Source organism: Neopelma chrysocephalum, unplaced genomic scaffold (assembly GCF_003984885.1).
Source record: "Neopelma chrysocephalum unplaced genomic scaffold, ASM398488v2 Primary Assembly neopelma1_23, whole genome shotgun sequence".
In the NCBI taxonomy this organism is placed as follows: Eukaryota; Metazoa; Chordata; class Aves; order Passeriformes; family Pipridae; genus Neopelma; species Neopelma chrysocephalum.
Genome location: NW_020897691.1, coordinates 2,721,733 through 2,747,006, shown reverse-complemented (window position 1 = coordinate 2,747,006; position 25,274 = coordinate 2,721,733). Strand labels below are relative to the sequence as shown.

Here is a 25,274-nt window from a genome sequence, read left to right as displayed (position 1 = left end):
TTCCTTCCTTCCTTCCTTCCTTCCTTCCTTCCTTCCTTCCTTCCTTCCTTTCATTACAAACTAAGAGGGATGAGAAGCTTTGCAAATGTGCTAAATTGCTCAAATGGAAGAGAAGTTGTTGAAATTGCTAGCAGAGTGTGTTGAAATAAGAACAGTGTGAAATCTTGCAGCATTGGAATTAAGGACAATATTTCCAATTACATTGGCATTTATTGTTTCCCAGCTCTCATATTTTCACAAGTAAAGCATACATTTTTGTTTCAACTTCTCAGAATAGCTTTTCCTTATTTTTATGAAAGAAAAAACAAGTATCGATGAGTAGAGAGACTAGTGAAACATTGATTCCTCTAGGTCCTATCATTTGGAAATTATTTCTAATAGCAAAATATAGGCGGTATATTACACCTTTTTGAATAAGGTCACAGGAGTGAAACAGTAGAAACTCATTTCTGCTGACAGTTTGCGTCTCAGAAATTGTTTCCTCTAGTTCACTAATGAATCGTTTTTTTTTTTCATTTGCCCTTGTCTGACACAATTTACCTCTATCTTGGCAGGAAAAGTCATTTCCTCCTTTGAGTAAATGTGTGATAAAGGACAGATGAAAGGGCAGAAATGTGCAAGTGCCATCAAAACCCTCATTTTTGAGTTTAATATGCTGCAGCTGTAGACATAAGGCGTTTCTCTTGCAGTTGAAAGCACAACCAGCATGGGAATACAGGTAGGTTTACATGAATCCTAAAGAGTTGCAGCTTATTTGTATTCATTAATAATGTGGAGCTTGGAGGATACTGACTGTACAGATACATTTTCAGTTGGAAAAATTATGAAACAGGAGCAAGGTTTAGTGAGAGGGATTGATGGGGACACAGAGACATTTGGAAAAGCAAGCTCAGATCAAAACAGTCTACAGTGAGATTTAAGTTCTATTCTCTATTTCAAAAGCTAAGGTAAACATTAATACACAGCAATTGCCTATGATTCAGAACTGTCCCTCATGGATAAACTTTGCCTTTTGAAAGTCTTGCCAGTTCTCTGTCAGAAATTAATATTCTGACATGTCAATAGTTAAGTTAGTATTACTTCTTTCAAAATCCTGGAATTCCTGTATGAATTCATAATTAATCACCAATTTCAGTAGAAATGCAGATAGTCTGAATTTCTGAAATTGAGCCATGTTTTCTAAAGTAGGCTTTTTGGATTTTTGAAAAAGCTGGAGGCACTGGATGCTAAATGCCTATTGAAAGTCAATAGGTACTTTTCAGTGATGGATAGGTAAAGCAATGCTTCAATTTTCATTAAGTATTTAGTTAGAAAATATACATTTGGCACACCATATTGAGAATGGCAGGGAAATCCCACACCATTTTGATGATAAATCCATAATACAGCAAAAAATCTAGAAAATCCCACTGTGTGCTATATTGATAACAGAGCAGTGCAATTAAATCTTCATACTCAGTGCTGTAGACACAAAGTTAAGAATAAAACACCCTCATATGCCATTTTACTTCGGCTGATGCACCTTAATTTTTCTGTCTGATGGTTTTTCAAACTGATACGATGGAGTTTGTCATTACTGGAGGTACCCATACATATAGAGGTAGACCAAATACTAATGTAGTAGTAGACTAATGTAGACCAAATACACCTTTAAATCATAAATAAAAGAATAAATAATGCATGTTTTAATTATATTAAGTAATGTACTTTATTGTTTAAAAAACAATTGTATTCAGTGACCAGAGCAGTGTCCTGTCTTATCTCTCTGCTTAGAATTGCTAACATTGGTTTGATAAAAAATTCCGGTTTTATGTCTGTCTGAAACATTATTTTGGCTTTGCAATCCTGAAAAATAGAGGTCCACCTGGTATATGTATTTAATCTCTGAAAGAAGCCAGCAGCCAGTGATTGTGGATCCACCTAGGAGAAGGACATTGATACTGAGCTGTTTCATCTTTGAAAACTCCTTAAGCATTACTTCCAATGTTTATCATTAACACCACCACACAACCATGTCATCTTCCGCTCTGGTCACACCATATTACAGTGACATGGGTCCTGCATTCCTATTCACAGCTATTCAACTTGCTGTTACAAATGCAAGTTAGTCTTCTTGTGCTACAAGGGAAAACAGTACACCCATCTGATGTGAGTGAGCTTATCCTAGTATATCTTTGAAAGCTCATACTATTGAAACAATTTGGACAGAGTTAAGCTGGCAATGTAACCAATATTGAAGACAAAATAAGCCTTCAGGGCAGAGATAGAGTGAACACTCCATTTACACTGTTTTTTTTATTTTGGTGGAACCTGGGCATCTTTTTGTATGTTACACCCTTCAAAGTCTCTTTTACATTTTTAGAAAGAAATATCAAGAACTCTCTTGGACTGAAACCTAAAGTGCTAGAAACTGCATCCTTCCTGACAGTTAGGGATACATGTTATTTTAACTTCCCACTGATGTGCTATTTCTCATCATCTGTGGAGTTGTGAGATATTTATGGCATAGAAGTTTTTGTGTATAAACAACTTTGAGCTCTGCTACACCACCAAGAAAAGCAAAGTAGGGAACTGTGGTTGTATTTTTTTTTTGTTTACTTTTTTCATACATCTGATAACAATACATTGAAGTGCACAGGAGAACTAAGGATGCAGCATTTATAGTTACAAAGAAAAAAAAAATCCCACTTTTCTAGAAACACTGTGCATAAATATGGCAGCTCAGGCACATTCCCGCACTGTTCAGTGTTGCCTGGCTATTGCTGCCAGTACTATGTTGCAACAGTGTTTGACCTCGTGAAGACCAAGGTTTTTCAAATGTTAACACAATATTCACATGTTCACTTGCATAATAACATTGTTATATGGCTTGTACATCACTTCTGGACTGACCCATGAAAATTACTAGTTCTCACTAAAATATGGATGTCACTTTAAAAAAAAAAGATAGAGGAGCCTAGGGTATTTCAGCATGGAGACACTTGAGGAGCCAACTCCAGTTTCCTTCCACATGCCCTCTGCCCCCATATTTCAGGTGCTCATAGATAAATCCAGACGGTGTATTTTCCTTGTGCCCATGGTTTTATTGAGATACCACACACTCATTTCCTTCCAACGATGGCTGCCTCCCCAGTAACAAGGAGTTGTTGAGGCTCCCAGCTACTGCTATTCACTGATGTGAGAATAGGCTTGGAAATGTGTTGTTTTTCTTTTACTCATTTATCAATTTTAATGTCTTATTGTTTTATTGAGATTGAGCTTTCCCTGCCTCCCTTCTCTCGTAAAACAATACTGAATCAGAGAGGTCCCATGCAATGAATACTTCAGGAGAAAGCATGATGGATTTGTTCAGATGCTTTGTCTGCAGCAGCTGGAGTGCCAGGAAGGAAGACTTTACTCAGAAGCCCACGTATTTATTTGCCATCACCTGGCTTCAGCTTGAAGCTTCAGTGGCTTCACTGTAATGCCTGGTCTCTTTGGAAACCTGATTCTCTTTTTAGCTCCGTTCTCCATGCTCCTGTGCCAAGCATCTGTGACCAGATCTCAGTCTCAGCCAAAATGGTATAAAACTGATGTAAGTGGGTGAGGGATTTTATATATTTATTTAACACAAAGTGTGGGTTTCTTGAAAGTCTGGGAGGCAGTGTGGCTTCTTCCTTCTTTTCACAAGGGTCATCACTGGCACTTTTGTTGTAACACATAAGAGAAATAAGACATTGATTTGTTTATAATATATGCCAAAACAACTCTGTGCACTTGTCTTGTTCTGTAAAATTCTGATGATATTATTAACAGACCCCTTGTTCTTCTCTTCCCACTCCTTGAATTTGAATTTCTGCCATGAGAAATAAAAATTTATCTTTTTAGGATAGAGGTATTTTTTTCCAGCCATTCTCAACCAAATTCTTTTTCTTGATTAATTTGGAGTAATTCATTGCTGAAGATGCTTATTTCTGTAGAGGGATGGTACAAGCCCCAGCTGTTCTTGGCCTGCTCACTTCATTATACCTGGACTCAGTCCTCTCCTGACTGTAGCTGTGGTTGTAATAGCCTTCCTCTCAGAATAGGCCATGGGAGCTACCATAGGAAGAGGGAGAACTGATGACAGAGAATTGCTGCTCCATCTAATAGGAATGTCTTTTTACGTCAAGTGATTTTGCTGCTGCTTTGAGTTACAAGAATCCTTATCCTGAAAGGAATGATTGCCTCCATGCCCTCCCTGCTTTCCCTGCTGACTTCAGGTTCCAAGGAGTTAGAGCATTGCATCTTCATACATGTTTTTACTGCATTTTATAAGTCATGTTAATTTTATCTCTATCTAGTTTGGTTATGTTTGTGCAGTGAAATTTCACACATGGCTCCAGGAGCTTTTAATACACAAGGATTCACAAGCATGTGCAGTTTATGCTGATCATTCCACTTTTCCCCTTGTACCCCAGCCCTGGGCACAAACCCTATCTGCACCTTTTTCTCACCAAAATACATCCCGTGGCCCGTGGCCCACAGGGCAGTTTTTTTAGAAGAACACAGTGACACTGCAGTACAAGTTTCTTGCTGAATATAGGGAACCAGGTCACAAGTCCTGTAAACTGGTAATACTGAATTTAAAACGCCTCTCAGAGCTGTTGCTCAGATCATGCAGGAGAACCACAGAAAGAGCCTGCACTGGCCTTTTTACAGTAAACCTTTAATCCTGGAAGAAATGGTACAGGAGAGTATCAGGAGCAGCAACTGAAGTTCCCATTTGTCCTTTCCTCTGATGTCCACCAGCAGAAATCCAAAATCCTTTTATCTTTTCTGGATTTTGTCCACGGATTGCTGCAGATACCTAATTAAGACTTCTCAGTCCCAGGAGCTTTTACCCACATATATCCCCATAGGACTGCCAAGAAAGATTAAGAGAACAACAAACAAAATACGCTCCTGAATGGCAGAGAAATAGAGAATTCTTTTCTGATCCTAAAAAATAATTGGTCAGATAGACCCACAGCAGCCTAGAAGTACAGCTCCCTGGCAAACCAAAACATAAAAGTGGGGCAGCTGGAAGATACAGATGAATGGAAGGAAATACTTAATACTTAATGAAGCATTATTGCTTCTACTTTGGGGCAATGGGACTTTGTGAAATGATGTGCAGTGTGCATCCCTATTCTTAGTTCAAACGTTAAAATTCCTCTGACCTTTCAGAGCAGGAGATACTTTTTCTAGGTACAGATTCTCTTCCTTCTAGCTTTCCACTTCCTTTCTGGAAATAACTTATTGTATTTGCCATTCGAGCAACTCTATCAGAACTAGGAGAAATATTTTCCTTCTAATTTAGCTAGGACTCCTGATTTTAAGTCTTTGGTGATTATCCTAGACTGTAATGGGTTTGCAAAATGCAGGTTTTATAGGCTTGAAAGAGCAAATGCAAACAATCATTAGCCCACTTTACCTTCTTATTTTAGAAGCAAAATCCTGTTACTTAGATAGGAACCTTTACAGGTAATGTAATTATATCTCCATGTCTTTCTATTTGCCATGTACAGAATGCATGAATCCTCAGAAATTGCAACAAGGAGGCAGCGCAAAGTACCATGACTGCATTAGCTAGATAGGGAGTAGAAAGCTTGTACTGTAAAAGAAGAATATATAGTTGCTGAATTTAAAAATGGTTTTGGTTTTTTTTTTCTGATGGGATGATTTTAACATTTCAACTTATGTAGACAAAAACCTACAAAGATATAGTTCAAGATCTTTCATTTTACAAAACTACATATACGAAAGTTGAGGAATGCCTGTGAATTACTAAATTCAACTTTGCACTACCCTTTCAAAGTAAGGTGATGTTATTTCAAAGACTACATACATCACTTCTCCTGTAGTGTGTGGAAATCCTGTGACAGAATTAGGAAAACACTTGAGTTCCACATTTAACTTCCTTAACCTTGAGTTCTGCCTTTTCCCTCCTCAACCTTGTGCCTTCTTCAGTACAAACCTCCTACAAGCATCAGGCAAGAGGGTCTTAAAGAAATCAGTGTTTGGCTGTGCAACTGCATTGAATTGCTGGAGCATGTCCCATTTTGCACAGTGAATAAAATCATTGCTTTGTGAATGTGTATTCTCGATACTAGTACTGATTTTTAAAATTGTAGTTCAAAAACTTAAATTCTTGGGATCTATTGGGATATATTTCAAGTAGGAAAGCAAACCTACTGAAATATTAGTAGGAAGAGGACTCTGTCATGACATCTACAAAAAGGCATTTATGTACATAATTAAAAATAAAGTTTTCATTAGCACCTCCTCCCTCTTTATCAGGTCTGTTTTCATAGGGCATGTATCCATTTAGTGACATGCCTACATGGGCATGTCTTTGCTCTGTAACTCAAAAAAGCAAACAAGCAAAAGAAACCCACAAACCCTGCAAACAAAACCTAAAAAAAGAGCATAGCATTGTAGCATTATTTGATTACTTGTCTGTATCTCACTAAAGAACAATTGCTCGCATACATTAAAATCCATGCATTAGTAGTGCCTGCTACAATTGATTTCCCAGACTTTAAAAATTCCTGGCAGTGTGCATACAGGGGATTGGAGTTTGGAATGGGCCATTTTGATTAATTTACAGAATTCCACTAGGACTTGCAGATGTAACTATTCCAAGAAAAAAAAGGATTTGTTATACTACAGCAGAGAACATAATTTTCGGTAATTTGACTGCTAGTTTGATTCAGACCAGTTCTTGGATGACATGCATTTCTTTTAGCTACTGTCCATATCAAGGAATAGATATAATTTGTTTTGTAATTTCCATGTTAAGACAAAGGCTTTATGAGGGGCTGGTTAAGATTTTGTTGTGAAGTCCAGATTTTCGCTTTTGAATAACTATTGTGCCACCTAGTGGGTGTTAAAATGCACTTTTAAACAGGTGGAAAGATTGACTTAAAATATAGCAGTGAATAATGAAATATGGTGTTTATACAAATAATTTCGAGTGACATGTTGAAACAAAAAGTATTTTCCCTTTTTCTCTGATTATTTACCAAGGTGCTCCATTGACATAGAAAATATTCTGTTTCAATTATAGCATAGCATTTTGCTTGCAATTGTATTAAAGGAATATAATTCATAAAAAGGGCACTTACAGATCTCTTTTCCTCCCTGGCAATAAATCCATTTCAGTAAATTACTAGCATATTTCATGTGCTTATCAGTATGAAAGGATATCCTCAAATCCCAGATGTTAGGAATTTCCATTCTGTGATACAATTAAATAAATACACTGAAAATGTCATTTTCTGACCAACTATTACAATTTTCACTTGGCACCAAGCAAAAATGCTTTAAAACATTATTATGTTTGCATGCTTTAAGGCATTATTTAGAAAAAATAATAAGCAGTGTGTTATGTTAAAATCATAACATTCTGACAGTTTCTCTCATAAAATTTCCTTTTCCATATAAATAGTTTGTGTCCAAATAGCTATGCGTATTTCATTAACCAGTAGGTATTTCTTAGTAATTTGCCTCCTCTAGCTGAAACCTCTCAACAGATTTTTTTTTCTTTCAGCTTTTTAAGTAAACCATCTGTCCAATGTGGGAGTATTGGTTTTGCCACAATAGATGGCAATAATATTTCAATCACCAAAGCCAATAACAACAAATTTCCCTTAATAGAGCATTTCCTAACATTGTTCAAGTCACTTTGTTGCATCTTATGTAAAATTGTGACCCTATCCGTTATCAACAAAAGCTATAGTAGCTAGTCTGTTCTTATAGTAGCAGTGTCATAGTTACAGTAGAAAATTCAGTGGTCAGCAATAATGCATTTTAGAACCGTTTAGATTCTCTGAGACTCTATGGAACCTTAAACTCTTTTTGTTTAACAAATTTAAATGCTGCATGTTAACGATCTTTCATATAACAGGACCTGACACCAGGTAAACATATCTGGACTGGAGACTTGAGTATCTCTTTGCCAGACCTTGATGTAAATAGAAGTGTTTGGGTTTTTTCCCCCCCAAATAAATAATAAAATGGAGCTCCTCTTTTTTCAGTATTGTTTGTCAGAAAATAACTAAGATTCAACTTGAAGTTAACAGAAAATGAAATTACTGTCCAAAGGAAAAAAACATACTCTTTTGAAAAGACAGAAAATCTGTGGTTTGAGGGGGGGTTTTTACTTTTTTTTTTTTCTTTTTGGTGGGCTATTTATTTTCCCTCCATGAAAAGGGTTTCCAGAAAAAAGTATTTTCAATTTTCTGGTTTCAAGGCTTGACAGACATATTGTCAGTTCATTTTCTTCTTGCAGACAAATAAAACTGAAAAAAGTGTGTCAGGCGAGCTTCTTTGAAGCTCAGTGTCCAGGCTCTTGGACTTTTTGATACTTGAAAAATATTTGTACTGTTTTCCAGTTTTCCCTGGTGGTATATTTTGTAGTGAACAAACAGAAAAAGCAAAAATTTATTTATTTTTAATGCGTAATCGATTACTTTGTTTAAAGTGGTTTCATTAAAGATAGTAAAGAGGTCTTCTTATGAGGTTTGTTGTTCCTTGTAAAGGTTCTTAAAGGCTAATATTCACATTAAATATGGAATTTAAGTGTATTGCTAAAAGTATTACTAAAATTAGGAGTGGATTAAAAACATAATAAAATTTATTTATTTTATCTAGCCTTGATAATGAGTTCTTCTTTATATTAATATGCTCAAACATGATTTTTTTTTAGAGAAAGATGCCATTTCTTTATAAGAGGAAAAATTTATTTACAAGGCTTGCAATTTTTTTTCTCTCTATCTAGACACGTATTTTTCCATGTCAGTTCAAGTTACTCTGGCATTTAGCAACATCTGGGAGAACAACATGTTTAATTCTAAGAGTTCCCATTATTTCCCATGATCAACTTTTTAATGTGATTTTAAATATCTCATTGGGAGGATTATCTGTGGAGTCAATGGACAGTATTTAATAAAGAGATAGCTGAAAATTTAGATCACTACTTTGATTCAACATCATAATAAATAAAAAATATTAATAAATACTCTGTTAAAATTGCATATGTAATGAAATATTGAAATGAAGTCTCTAAGATGGATAGTTTTTAATCAAGGGAAAAAATATGCACCTCTCACAAATAAAAAAGGTAACTGAATGGCATATATTTTTCTTTCATCTCAATCTAATACCATATTTAACTTCAATGTCGAAGCCAACCCTTTGGCCAAACCTTCCTGATCTGCAAAAGTCAATGGGTTGCTCAAAGTGAGTAAAATTATCAGTATTTGTTTGTAATTCTGGCTTACTTTAGGCCACATGTCTGTTTTCTCCAGTAACAATTAGACAGATGGTCTATAATTCTAATAAAGTTCTCTGAAAGAGAAACTGCCTGAAATTTAAATAGTTTCCTCTCTTTATAGAAATACACCTCTTAGATTTAAATTTTGAGCTAATAGTCAATATTTAGTGTAATCTTAATTAAGCAAGATTTGCTTAAATTAACCTGATTTGCTCTGGTTTTCATGCATTTGAAAACCATAAACACATCCAAGCTCAGATTTTTGAAGATTTCACTTTGTTCTCTAGGTGTTCTTTGGACTGATTGCTAAGTGCACTTGCTCAAGAAAGAAAAGTACCCTTCCTTCAGCAAGAATTTCAAGAAAGGATTATTGTGAAACTAAAAGTCATGGTATGAGTTTTAGGTCACTGAGACTAAAGACTATATAAATGATAAATAGTACAGAAACACTTATTCAGTAAATGCTTACATCTGTGAAAATCTCTGTCCTCTTAACTATGCAGATGTATAGTTACATCCTTAACTAGGATGTATATTTGTTATATCTTATATATATGTAAAAAATTATGCAAGAGAATTATACAGTTTGTATAAAAAATTCAATCCTTAATGGAAGTCTTAATTGCAAGAGATCAGAAATACACATCTGGGTTTTTGGACAGATGCAACATATCTGAGATTTATTTTTCTTCTCTGGTCCAGTGGTAACACAGTATTTATTCTTATGTTTGTGTCCATATAAATAAGTAGATGTTTCCACTCAAATCACTGACCGTTAAAACACTTTAGTATTCAAAGTTACATTTCTATCATAATATAAAAACCCTCAGTGAAGAGTTCATGCTACATGAAGTAAGGTGTTTGGAAGAACAAATACTGTAAGAGCAAGCAAAGCGTAAGCAAACAAGTCCTCAGAGGATGTTGCAGGTGCATCTGGGCAGTATGAACATAAATCTTTCAGTCCAAGTGAAGGAGAGGGTAGATGTTTGGCAAAAGCTAATTGGCAAGTTAAGGCATGAAAGAGACTGTTCCCATTGGCCCAGCTTTAGACAGCAATTTCCTGGCTATGTCAGGTAGGCAGCCTCAGGTACTCCTAGCATGGCACCCTTAGGTGTCCCAGCAGGAACACTTCAGGTAGCATCCCCCTTTCTCTCCCTGTCAGGAGGGATGCTCCCTTCTTCTCGCTGCACAATTGCAAGGGAGATGGATTGGGTAGCCTGATGCTGTGCATTAGGCTCTCTAAACACTCTTCAAAGTAATGAAAACAATATGTATGATTAGAAATGAGTTCCTAGTTTTCTTATGCTAGACCTCACGCTAACAGCAGCAACACAGTAAGCAAATAATAAGCAAATTTTATTCATTAATCACAAAAGTGATTTTAAAGCACTGAAATGTAATTTAGGTAATTTTAGTAAGCATAAACAAAATATATTTATCGATGCAAAATGGAAGAGCTTGAAGTGTTACTGAGATGTGTTTGACTGAGCTTTATCTTTATGAAGTTGATAATTAGTGAAAGATATAGTCTTTCCTTATAGCAATATTTGGAATAATGTGACAAAGGTATGTGTATATATAGCTGCAGATATATGTGTGTGCGTGTGTGTATACACATATATGTATATATACATGTACTTTCATCTGCAGCTATGTATACACATACTTGTCACATTATATCTGACATACATTTGTATGTATATATTCTTATGTGTATATGTAAAGATATATATAAAAGTGTATGACTATCAGTCATCTGTTTGTATCTACTGTGAACATGCACAATGGTGGTCAGGATTGATTTCTGTGGCTCTGTATTCTCATTCTGCAAAGAGATTGATTTCTATGGCTCTGTATTCTCATTCTGCAAAGATGCAAAACTATATTTAGTGTAATGTTTTTAATCATCAGTGCAAGTAAGTCATGGTAAATCTGAGGTCCTGTTCACTGATAATTACACTCTGCTTCCTGTTATCATATAAACATTCATATGGAATCTTGCACCTTGTGCTAAGCTAACCTAAAGTGATATGAGCTACTATTTAATAAATGTAAAACTGTGAATGCTTTCATCTTCATTTTTTTCATGACAAGTTTTTAAAATTCTTTATTGTATTTTGAAAAAAAAAAACACTTCTGTGTGATTTGAAAAATTGGTATATATAATCTTGCAAATAAGTTTAGGGAGACTTTAAAATTCAGATATATAGTTTTATTTCACTGAATAATAGTTTTGGAACAAAGCATATGTGTTAGTTTAGGTAACTGCATTAAGCATTCTGAATGTTTGATTTCTCTATGTTAGAAAAGACTTTTATAAATCACTGCATGGAGTTCTCTGCTATTTAGGCTGATTTGTATATAATAGCAATGCAAAAGAAAATGGGAAAATAAGCAAGCAATTTTCTTGTCTGTGTAAACAGATGAGATGTGAAATTCTTGAACCGTAAAGGCTTGCTGGTTTTGAGCTCACATATAGCCAAGCCCATAGAGTGTTGTCTGACTTCACAGAAAATGCATCTTAGAGCCCTTTAAGGACAACAAGAAAAACAGACTTCCCTGTTGTGAATAGGGGAGTTTAAGGAAAAGAAAAAGTTTTGTAAAATGTGGAGTATTCACAAAAGCACTGAAGTATAATGTAAGCAGAGAGAAATTAAATGCACTGAAAATGTGTGACAGAACTGTTACCACTGTCCATTCTGTTTTACTTTCTATTTACAGTAATGTGCAATAAATTAGACTATCAAAAATATTCAGGCTTTAACTCTTGGTTATACCCACTTATGGAAATTAGTGACCATTTCTGTAGCTGCTTTTTCCTTCCCTTCCAATTGGTCTTAGTAGGATATCTAATATCTCACTCCCTTTGGTGGGCTAGGGAGCAGAGATACACTGGGATGGATGTGTGTGAAAGTCTGTATAGCCATTGTCTGTACTGGGCCTACACTTTTCCTGAATAATGCTGGGAAGTTTACATTGCGTCTGATGTTCTCCAGCCGGTATCTTTCATAAGATCCTATTAAAAAACAGAAACAAGAACAAAAAACCTAAAAGCCACAGGGAATACCATTGTAGTAATCTTAGGTAGGTAATTATATATTCTTGGGCTAAAAGAAGTTTCTTTTGTTACTTCCTGGCTTGAAATTCTAATGTAGTGCATCATACCAATGATTTGTAAACTCTTACCCTAGTATGTAAACCTATAATCATTTCACAGTTTGGGTTGTTTGCCTCGCTCAGGCAGTGCTGCACTGTTTGTTTTACCAAAGTATGTGTGTCTGCTTTCCCACTTGGTCACACATCATTCTGTCTTTGAGTTTGGCTTTCTGGGTAGGTGCTGGCAGGCTGCACTGCAGATCCCACTGTTTTCTTGTCAAACCCAGGACACTCTCTGTCCCTGTAGCACTTCTTATATAGAAAGCAGAAATTGCATGGTAGCTTTGGAGAATGACAGATAACATAGCTTGCCTTGGCTTCCTAAAGTCAAGAAAATCCATTTATGCTGATCTGGCCTGTTACAGTGGTGGTGGTAGTGATATTTTTTTTCTCTGTAGATGAACATATAGTTAATATATTTTTATTGAATTAAACAGTTCAATTACAGGAACTTGTAGAAGAGACAGGATAACAAAAGACTGTACTCCTGCTAGCACTCTCATTTTATCAAATAGTCCAGTCAATGGGAGTTTAGGGGTCCCTTTAATCCCCAAGGAGTTAAAAAAGTTCCAGATGCAGTACTCTGCACTGGGCAGCAGGGGACAGTTGATGGGTTGTTCTCAGTTTCTCCTCTTCCTCAGTTACTGGACTGCTAAGGACTGTTCAGGTTTTCATTGAAACTGTGACTTGGAGAAGTTACTTTGAAGTCCAGGGATGAGAGAACTGACCTGAGAAATAAAGGTTTGTTTCAGCACTTGTTCAGCACCTGAAAGACTGCAGCTAAATAACAGTGTTGCCAGGCCTCCTCATCATGAGTCTTTTGAAACATGGCATTTCTGAAAGGATTTATTGGTTAATTTACATTGAAACTCCATTTCAAAGTCTACAATCAAACAGAATTCACAATTGTTTTGTGGACTTAGTGATAGATAGTGTGGCATTTACACATTAATTTTGAAAGGTTATTTGTATTATTTATGTGGTATTTGTTTTGGACTTCCAAGGCTAACACTCAGATTAGTTCGTGGTTGTGTTATGCGGTGAAAATGGGAAGTACTACCGAACTGTTAACTATTTTTATTTCTTAGTAATACTGTTTTCTACCATCACTTCTAAGCTATATTGGTTTTTTTCTATGCCCTCTAGTGGAAGTTTTATCTCCTTTATATGTATATCTATATTTCTGCATATCTAGATATAGTTATGGATATAGATATACATTATATAGATAGACATAGATATAGATAGATAGATATAGATAGATAGATATAGATAGCTAGATATAGATATAGATAGATAGATAGATATAGATATAGATATAGATAGATAGATTAGATATAGATAGATATATCTCTTCTTTCTGGTCCTTTCTTGTGTGTTAGAAGATACCAGCTTGTCTTTTTTTTTTTTTTATGAAAAAGCAGCAGAATATCATAGTCATCTAAATTTACTCATCAGACTTCTCAACCAATACATAACTATGTTGGTTGTTACCTTGTAAAGGTTTTGGAAATTTATGGCTGCAGAGCGGATGCTTTCTGGCTTGCATCCTCTGCTCTCTGTCCCTAGTGTGAGTGAAGGAAGGTCTGCACCCTATAACATTAATCATTTCTGGCATATATTTAGCAAATATCATTATTTGAGATCTCTCTCATACTATTCTGGTTTTGACCTCATCCTCTCTGACAGCTCTGGAAAGAAAAGCCTGCTTCCTAAGTAAAACATTGCAAGAAGGATGGTTTCCAGCAATCCTGTTTGAGTTAAAGGTTTTTTCCTGACTATGACTAACCACCTTGGCTCATAAACAACTGGCAAGGACAGTGTCAACAATTGCTTAAGTGATTGTTCACAAGTGAACTGTGTGTTTTGTTCACCCACACATTGGAAGGGGCAAGCCAAACTTGAATGCTGCTTCAATATCTTTGTGAAAGGAGAACACTGGGTTTCCAGAGGCCTTTATCTTTAGTTTTTGAGTATGTGGGATCTCCATTTTTAAAGATGTATAAATGAATGTCATCTTTGGCCAAGGCAAGGAATTGAGCTTGAGGGGGTACAAATGCAAAACAAGAAAGCATGCTTCTCATCTAGACCTCTGCTTGCCCTTATGAAAATTACTCTCTGCAGACTTTTGTTTCATTGTTGTAGTTTAGGTGAGTCTCTCTCTCTCACACACAGTGCAGATTTGACTTCTTCATATTCTTTGAAACAGCATGATGGTTGCTGTATGCTTGGTGACCTGCCCTACAGCAGCTCCATAGTCAGAAGTATTATATTTTGAGAAAGAAAAAAAAGAAACATGGTCTGTCCCAGAGATTCTCTAATAGATGGCAAGGACGTGGTGAAATTGTGTCAGAAAAGTTCATTTAGATTTTCTTGGGGAAGGAACAATTCATCATCATCATCATCATCATGGCTAGGCTTTGCGAATGAAAATTTGGGAAGGGCTCTACCCACGTTTGTTGCAAGCGCGTTAATGGCTAAAAAGGCCAATACGAGACAGGCATGTCCGGTTGCAACAGGCACAGCAGAAAGACTCCTTAGGTGGTATATTCTGCAAGGCTCGATTCTTTCTGCATTGTCTTTTCTCCTCAAGAGTGATCCTGCGTGCTTTCTCAAAAGCATCAGCAGCGTTATAGATGGTGTGTCTCCAGGCCTCCCGATTGGAGGCCAGAGTAGACCAGTTATGGTGGTCAATATGGCCAAGGCTGAGATGTTGTTTCAGGGAATCCTTGTATCTTTTCTTCGGGGTTCCTCTCTTGCGGCAGCCGGTGGCAAGTTCACCATAAAGCAGGATCTTAGGGAGGCGGTGGTCCTTCATCCTGGAGATGGGGAAGGAACAATTAAAATGATATAAAATATTGAACAATTTAGAGAAGCAGCTCGACAAATTTTCAGAATGTCTTTTTTTTGCCTGAACTTTCATGCAAAACTGTGCAAAAATTAATTTCCTATAAACTTTGCAAAAAAAAGAAAACTTGGAATGCCAAAGTTTTTTGATAAAAGATAGTTTTAGTTTCAGTGTCCTTAGATTTCAAGAAAATCAAAGTTATCAATGTTAATTTACAGTTTATAAAAATCTTACCATTTTTCTTTTTAGAAGAAGAGCTGCTCCAATTTTTCAATCTTTCTTTCAGGAAAAGACTTAAAATTTAACTGTGTGATTTACCAGAGCAATATTTACACATTATGTTCATATTCTGTGTGATACAACGATGAATGCATTAAAAGTGGATTGAATTAGATTAAAATAAGGCATCATCTTTGTAACCTTGTATTCCTATTAATAAAGAGAAACATTAATATCTCATTTTTGCTAGATTTCAAAATAGGTGTGGGGTTTGTGTTACTGTGCATGAGCGAGGGGAAGGAACTGTCGGTCTGTTTACTAGATATGTTAATGAAACTGCTCCATTTAAAATCACATAGAATCTCATGGCTTGGTAACAAAACCAAGTACAGTTCAAGGGAAAAGAGAATTTAGAATTTAGAAATTGATTAAAAAAACAAACAACAACAACAAAAGTAACACCAGTGTATTGTGATACTCATTATTATCTCATGCCGTAATGTATTGACTCTGGAAGGACTCACATTTAGAAAACAAACAAACATTGACAGCATATTCAGTTCAACATTTATGGTCAATGATGGACTTTTTCATCAGAATTCTTGCTTCTTGATGTAATTGATTAATTACTATGAATCTAGTCAGCTGACCACAGAAGCTAATGAAATAAGAGAAATGCAAATTCCTATTCTGAGCATGTCTTCATTTTATTATAGTACTCTGGGAAAAGGATTAAGGCTTAATTATCCCTTTGATTTTTTTTCCTCTTTTCCTAAAGTGTTTAATGATTCCTTTGACATACATCTGCCAAACATTTTTTCCTTACTCTAGAGACCGTAGTTTCAAAGGAACTTTCACCACGTTTCCCCAAAGACATTTTGAAGTCATTAGATGTACAAAATCCTTAGTCTAAGTATAAAAATGTACATGAAAAATGAATAGTGTGATGTGCAAAAAGTGCTACTGAGAAGTTTTAGTACCTTTATCAGGTAGCTGAAATGTAGATGAAAATGAAAAGGGCTTTGCAGCCCCACAGGTTAGAATAGCTTGACATAGTGAAGTGATGCTGGCTTGCATCTCTATAGTTTAAGGTAAGGCAGAACAATAATTTTGTTTGCAATTAGCTATAGCTGAGGCTAGCAGAGGTTGGGTCTGTCCTTTGCTAGTGCCAGGATAGCACTAGGGGCCAGCATTGATTGGAACTTGGAGGATTTGTGGCTGCATGTGTTTAGAATTTAGCTCCAGGATAGGGATTGTTGAGATGTTGAGTTCAGGGCAAATCCATCAGGGCGTGTTTTAATTAAGAGTTAGAGGACATTTTAATACTACTGTGGGTTCAAATTCTCCTGGGATTTTAGTTCTTCTGTGACTGAATATATGTAAAGAATCACAGTGTGATTAATACAAAGAGCTCAGATTAATCACCAACAGAAAGCAGAGTACTACCACATACATATTTGGCTTGGAATGTCTGACAGGCAGCTTGGCTTTTAAAGACACCTTTCAGAGTGCTGAAGTGATTTTATGTATGAGTATGAGGACGATTATCTATTTACCATCTTCACTTGTTCACTTAATTTTTGTTTGATTTTTCTCCACTGCAGACTATGTCAGAGAGCCACAATGATCATGCAAAATAACAGTTCAGCCTCACCCCTGTTTTCAAATGTGAGCTCCTTCTGGAAGAGAGATTCGCACAGACCAGGACTCCTTGAGGAAGCAGCATCACTCATTGGCAGCTATGATTTCCCTCAGACCACAGAGAGTTTTACCTTCTCCACTGTGGAATCAACAAACATGACCCTAAATGCCACAAGCAAAGACCCTCTGGGTGGACACACTGTCTGGCAAGTAGTTTTGATTGCTTTCCTCACAGGGATCCTTGCCCTGGTGACCATCATAGGAAACATCTTAGTGATTGTTGCATTTAAGGTTAACAAACAACTGAAAACGGTCAACAACTACTTCTTGTTGAGCCTTGCTTGTGCAGATTTGATCATCGGTGTTCTTTCCATGAATCTTTATACAACATACATCATCATGGACCACTGGGCTTTGGGAAGCTTAGCCTGTGATCTTTGGCTCTCCATTGACTATGTCGCCAGTAATGCCTCTGTCATGAATCTCCTTGTTATAAGTTTTGACAGGTATTTTTCCATCACTAGGCCACTAACATACAGAGCCAAACGAACAACCAAAAGGGCTGGGGTGATGATTGGTTTAGCATGGATAGTCTCTTTTGTTCTTTGGGCCCCTGCCATCTTATTTTGGCAGTATTTTGTTGGGGAGAGGACTGTACCTCCTGATGAATGTTTCATCCAGTTTCTAACTGAACCTGTCATCACTTTTGGCACTGCCATAGCTGCCTTTTATTTGCCAGTCACCATTATGAGTATTTTGTATTGGAGGATCTACAAGGAGACGGAGAAACGCACCAAAGAGTTAGCAGGGCTACAGGCTTCGGGCAGTGAAGCAGAGGCAGAACGCTTTGTACGCCAGACAGGCAGCTCCCGGAGCTGCAGCAGCTACGAGCTGCAACGGCAGAGCATGAAACGCTCCACTCGAAAGAAATATGGACGCTGCCATTTCTGGCTCACAATGAAGAGCTGGGAACCCAACAACGACCAGGGGGATCAAGAGCATAGCAGCAGTGACAGCTGGAACAACAATGATGCTGCTGCCTCCCTTGAAAATTCAGCTTCCTCTGATGAAGAAGACATTGCTGCAGAGACCAGAGCCATCTATTCAATCGTGCTGAAGCTTCCTGGTCACAGTGCTATCCTCAATTCCACGAAACTACCCTCTTCGGAAGATCTGCATGAGTCAGGGGATGAACTGCAGAAATCCCACACAGAATCTAAGGAAAAGAAACCGAAAAAATTGCACCCTCCCAAAAGTGTTCAGGATGGTGGAAATTTCCAAAAGAGCTTTTCTAAGATTCCAGTTGAGCCAGAGTCAGAAGAGACAACTGCAGCTTCTGATGGCATCTCATCAGTGACCAAGACATCTGCAACCTTGCCCTTATCCTTTAAGGAAGCAACACTGGCAAAAAAGTTTGCCTTGAAGACCAGAAGTCAGATCACAAAGCGAAAACGAATGTCACTTATCAAAGAAAAGAAAGCGGCGCAGACACTCAGTGCCATTTTGTTTGCCTTCATCATTACCTGGACCCCATATAACATCATGGTTCTGGCAAACACCTTTTGCCACTGTATCCCCAAAACTTTCTGGAACCTGGGGTATTGGCTTTGCTACATCAATAGCACGGTGAACCCCATGTGCTATGCACTGTGTAACAAAACATTCAGAAACACCTTCAAGATGCTGCTGCTGTGCCAGTGTGACAAACGAAAACAACGCAAACAGCAGTATCAGCAAAGGCAGTCTGTCATTTTTCATAAGCGGATCCCTAGGGAGGCTTCATAGTATAGTATTTTTTAAACAATAAAAAACCAATGAAACAGGGATGAGATGGGATAGGACAGGATGGAATGGGATAGGATGGGACAGGATGGCACGGGACAGGGCAGGATGGGACACAGGATAGTAAGGAATATGATGGGATGTGTTGGGGTGGGAGGGTGGTTCCAGGGTGCTGATTCTATGATTTAAATATCAAGTCATGAAAGCAGCTGCCAGACTTATTTATCCGTTCAATAAATCCAGTTTAATATAAAAATCAAGTCTGCATTCAGCAAAAACTAACAAACTTCAGTGTTTTTACTAAGGAATGAAATATTTAATATCGTTTTCCTACAAATTTGCAAGAAGCTGTATAGCATTTATAAACCCATTACTTATCTGCCCAGCTCTTTGATCATAATCAACTCTGAGATCTCAGGTAAGCACATATAGCTAGCCCAACTCTTCTGTTTCCAAGGAATCCAACATCTTTCTATTCAAGTTACATAGAGAGGTAGCAAGCTTGTGAAATAGGATTATGAAATTATTTGAGAGACTGTATAAGTTGAAAAATTGCTTCTTGTTGTCCAGGTAGAGTTTCCTGTCTACTTCTCTTCTGGTATATTGTCAATTGTCCTCCTGATTCCTGATTTCCAAGTATCTATGTGTGCAGCTCATGTTATATGTGTGTGTGTGTGAGAGTGTATGTATGCATAACATACATTCACACCTGTAAAATACACACATACTGGGAAAGAGGTGACCTAATGTCCTAGGTTTTACAGGACCCCTCATCATGATTTCATGTGATTGAAATTTTAAAAGGGAGTCAGAAAATCATGTTATATGTATATAGTTCTTTGTTTGCCACCCAAAACTCAAGTTTATCTCTGGAACCAAAACATGATGTCCACATTTCAAAAAGAGAGAACCAAAGCAGAGCCTGTGAGCCTAACAGTCTACAGAATTTTATAATGGGGTAGATGCCCAGTAAAACCTTAATCTTGAGCATAGTGTCTCTCCGGAATGTGATCACACCTCTTTAAAAGATAGAAAGGTGAAAGGAACTGAGAGCTACATTCGGGAAAAAGTATGAAGCTATCTTTGTAGGGCGTAGGATGATGGAACCCCAGATCAGGGCTGCACAGTACTGATGCTCAAAGGGAGCTGCTCAGGAGCCAGGCAGGCACAATCACCAGCAGAACCCCCATGTTATCCTGGGGGGTCTGCACTGCTGTTGTGGCACACACGGGTGCTGCAACACCTCGTCCTGAGTTGCACCGTGTGGATGCACCACGATTCTCGGAGCCAGCTCTGATCTAATGTGCAGTATCTCTACAGCTTCCAATAAAAGTTCAAGTTTTAATTTTCTGACAAAACTTGGTGGAGCCCCCCTGCTTGCACTGTCTGCCCAGCTGATCTTCAGATGCAAAAGATTTGTTTAAAAGAAATGCTTTATATTTGCACATGAAGGATGCTCACTAAAAAGTGTTTCTTTTCCAGAACCTGTTTTAAAATCATCAGGAGAAGCGCATCTAAATCCTTTTGACGCTAGGTTATTCGGTGTTGCGAAAAATGTGATATTGCCAATTTCTAACCTGGCAATTTTTGATAAAGACAATTTTAAAAGGGCTTTAATATTTATAGCTTAGACATAACCAGTAATTCCTGGTATTTGTGATGTGGTCTGCACCACATAAAAAGTCACATATAAAAGTCAGAGGTCCCCTGGGGAAAGGATTGTACTTTGAACTGTTGCTCTAAATCTGATTTAGTTACATGTTGAAAGATTATTTTGTATTCTCCTTTGAACTGACCAAAACTTTTTTTATTGCTTAGACTCTTATTTTGCTGAAAATAAAACAAGTATCTTATTTTACAAAGGGGCATCAGTGTTGTGAACACAGAACTGATGTTAAAGCTGCTTTTCTATTCAGTGTGAGATGGTGTTTACAGATGATTTTGACAACAGTGGAAATATATTAAATGGTGTCTGTGTATCTGAACTATTTAATTTTGTGTTATGTTCATATGAAGAAATATTTATACATATTTCACCAAATGTTTTATTTAATGTTGATAAATATTGCTCTTCAGTCTTCAGCTGTAGTGTCCTTTTAAAGTGATTCATAAAGGTCTGCTTGAGAAATGAATAAACTATACCTAGCTTTCTTGTCACTAAAACAAATACTCTTGAAATACTATCTTTCTTTTGTATGAGTTGTTTAAAATGTTTACCCTAAGGTAATCTCATAAATAATATTGCAACTCTACTGCAAGTTTTAGTATAAAATACAGAAAAAGTTAAAGCTTCATCCCTAAGTCACAAGTGCATTTTGAACTAAAGATACCAGAATTGTTTTATCAGTTTGGTAGCCACATAGAACCAAAGCCTTATAAGGCACCTGTGTTGCAAAGAAAATTAATGACCTTTATTTATAGAAAAAAGCATGTATTTGAAATATATTCATTGCTCAAGTTGACCTTACAAATGTTTTAACATTTAAATATATATCTATATCTATATATATTGCCATATTATTATATTCTGATATCTAGAGTAGTGCTGTGCCCCTAATACACAAAATGTGAGAGCATGTAAGGAAGCCAGAGTTCATCAGGGGGATTTACAGTATATTAGTATTGATTTTACAATGGGAAACTATTATTTTTATTGAAGTTAAGCTTCCTTGAAAGCATCTGTCACCACTGTTTACATAATAGGAAGAGTTAAATCCTTGGATTGTTTTAACAGAGAAATAAAAAACCTGTCTTTTGATGTGTGAACAGGCTTTAAAATTTTTTTACAGGCATCATGAAATGTGTATGTATACACATATTGTAGCATAGATCAATTTAGTTATTTATTTAATGGAATATGCACTATAAAATATTAAGGATTTGGCTGTATTACAACTACAGTGGAGGATCGAGTTAATTTGTATTTTATGTTCTGTGTTTGCTTAAAACCCATGCACACACAAAAATTTTAGCTGTATGCACAAGAGGGTATATTATTTATGAACACAGGCACACACAATAGTTTGCAGAGGAACAGTGCGAGACCAGAAGGTACAATCTGACGCTGCATTGCTTTTAAGAAATGCAAATAATGCAATAGTTCATCTGTTTTGAGGAAAATTAAGTCAGAAACACAATAGAAAGCATCACTCTGATGGCAGACAAACAGCTCGGTCCCATTAACACTATTCACATGGAAAGCTGCATTTTCAGAGACGAGTGCCCATTAATTGTAAAAATACCAGATTAAATTCCATATGAAGAGGAACAAAAAATCAGAAGTGATAGCCAGACAGGAGCCATTGGGTAATCTGGAGAAATCTTTGTAGAATAGACCCCGATCACTGTCAGCCTCTGAAGAGACAACAATACACTTCAAAATATTTGCTCGGCTTTCTCAATGTAAAATTGTGATAGAAGTTTATTACTTCTGTACTGGTATAGGCAGTGGGAAATATCTGATCCAAAGATCCAGGAACAGGGCTCATGGTGCATGAAGCACTTTTTCCTACCCCAGCATAACACACTTTCTGCAAAGGTAAACTGAAAATCAGTGTGGCATTGTTCAAAAGCTAAACAAATATAGGAAAGGCCTGAATAGTTTCCAGGATCTAAACATGCGGAGTAGGGTAACCTAAACAATAAATGTTCTAAAGGATTCTGGCAGTTTCATAAGGATACCCACACAGATGTTCTGAGACAGTTGGTGACCTTTCTCAATTATGTACAACTTCACTTTCTTATTTTACTGTCTTGATTATTATATTTCCTTACTTCTTCTGCAATAATATTCTAGAAAATCTTAGTTCATTATCAACCTTGTGTATCTCACTAGTGAATACAGGTGCCAAAGTACACTTGGTTTGCCTCTACAGAGTGTGAACATCAAAAGAAAAGGAAATTTTTATCTTTTTTTTTCCCGGATCAGCAGCATCAGTAATTTTGAAGATAGAGTTATCATCATGCTACCATATATATGGTAGGGATTGTCATGTTGTGTCATGCTAACTTATTTATAAACTGCTTTTCACTTGCCCCTTGCCCATCTGACTATGCATCCCTATTCAGTTTTATGTTTGAGATTCTAAACCCTCATTCTCCTACAAATGGCTCCTAGAGTCTTCCTAAAATCCGCTCTACAAGCTTCTCTTGGTACCAGGCTTTCTTTCCTTTCACAGTCCCCCTATGCAAAGTTATGTGCTCTTAAACTATCAGAAGGCACCTTACTAATTCCAGCAGTTGTAATGTTGGGACCTGATGCTTCTTTTCTAAAGATGTGTAAGACACATGAAAAAGAGACGGAGCAGGACTCACATATTCCAGGTCCTTATTGGCAAAAATGGTCTTTGCCACAAGTTGGCTGTTCACCAAGCCTGACCTTCTTTGCAACTCCTGTGATGATCTCTCCATAAGGATGTTCTGCCAAGCCCCCACTAGCTTAAACTTCACCCACTTCATGAATCATCATGTATTTTAATGCATTTGGAAATTTTAAAAAAGTACATATTCATTGTGATAACTCTGAATATTTTTTGACCTCTGCAAATCTACTGTCTCTTTTCACATCTTGCTTCCAGCTTCTGTGATTTTCTATTTTATATATTCTTTTTATCTTTTCTGTATTTACCCATGCAAATACCACTGCACTGGCTTCTGGGAGCAGGTCAAAGTGATACATATTTGTAGATTGCTTCTTGTGAGCCCCAGGGATATGTAGAGATGTCTGGTGGAGCTGAGGTGTTCATAATGATGTCTGCCTTTTCTCTCTCATGCACTGCACTCCCATGATACTCAAGCACTTCTGTCTGGAAGCTTAGCTAAAGCATGTATGACATTCAGGTTTTCATGGAATTAAAAACTTTAGTTAGTTAGGATGTTCTTCCTCATATCAGGCATAGATAATTTGTAAGTTCTACACTTTTCTACTTCTGCTATTAGGACCTGCCAGACAGTTATTGGGAAAAATGCTAATTTGTAATGTCTGATACTTTTTCTACTTCAACTTTTAAAGCAAAGGTATAGATAATCCAGTCATCCTATTTGTTGGAAACAAGTTCAGCATGAATAGAAATGTTTGGAATTATACACTATGTTTATTTCATGTTGTACACTGTGGCACTGCAACTGGCTGAGATTGATCATCACAGTATTTGATACCACTGACAATTTTTCACAGTCTTAACTGGCAGGGTCATTAGATTTGCCACACTGGCATTCAGGACATTCACAATCCATACTGTGCATGCAAAATATAACAGGTTGTAATTTTTTTTTCTCAAGAAAGATCACTGTAGTTATTTCCAGATACCTTCCTAGCTGTGTTTGAGGATTTTTTTCTTAATTCTGGATATTTAAATGACTTGGGAGAGTTTCAGTCAACCCTGAAAGGGATTGAAAAATGGAAAGAGTAACATGGGAAAACATTAAGATAAGTGTTACTTATCTCATGACCTATTCCAACTTGTATTATGTGGTATGCATATTGTACCTATACATCTCTATGCACTACATATATCTCAGAAGGATAACATATGTATGACTGTACTGTGCATGTACCTACAGAGAGACGCACGCGCATCTAAAGCAATGTATACGTATGTATATACAAACTTATGCTGAAGTTGTCAGCAGTGGTAAACACTGCCTATGATGCCTCATCAGTTGTAACTGGACAGTGAAACTGTGTTTTAGTCTGCTCTGCTTATGTGCGAGAAAAGTTTCCACATCCTTCCTTAGTGCATATTTTTACAATTGCATTTTCTTTATTTCTGGATGTGGTGTTTTCAGTGTATTGTGCTGGCTCCTCAGACATTACCCAAAATTTAGAAATGCATGACCAGATTTCACTTAGTGAAAACATTGATGCAGTAGCTCACTACTGCATCAATGCTTCACTAGGTTTAACTCTGTTAGTTTTAAAAAAATCACCCTACTTTTACCATATAGGAAAATAAAGGCCTCTTAAAGTAGATTCTATCTAGGTTCACATAAGAGAAACTCCTATGTTCATGTGAACATCACTGTCAGTGTCTCAGCTTGGGAAGAGAAAACCAGTCACTATGAAAACAGTTTGAGGCAAATGTCACAAACATATAAAGCATGTCGCCACTGCAAATTCTTTAAGGTAAGAAGAGCACTCCTCCCATTAAAAATGAGAGAAATAAAGTTGCCATCCTCCCTCACCCTATCCTATTGCTCTGCCCTTTCCGTTGCATGGAATAATACTTTTCGTGTGCCAGTCTCACAGGTGGAATTTGAAAGCTTTAAAAACCTTATTTGCCTAATAGGTCTAAGAAATACACAGTATATCTAGATTCACCTCTTTCTGTTTTTGTAAACAATAAAACCTTG

General features: G+C 36.8%; 1 protein-coding gene across 6 annotated transcripts in view; it reads left to right on the top strand.

The window, feature by feature from the left end:
- The window catches only part of CHRM3 (cholinergic receptor muscarinic 3), a 275,139-nt gene extending 254,371 nt beyond the window's left edge, over nt 1-20,768 (top strand). For all 6 annotated transcript variants that reach the window (XM_027684546.1, XM_027684549.1, XM_027684555.1 and 3 more), the window contains one exon: nt 17,105-20,768. In XM_027684546.1, coding sequence (XP_027540347.1) covers nt 17,105-18,926 — 1,822 coding nt within the window. In that variant the 3' untranslated portion in view covers nt 18,927-20,768. The remainder of the gene's footprint in view (nt 1-17,104) is intronic.
- The last annotated feature ends 4,506 nt before the right edge of the window (nt 20,769-25,274 follow it).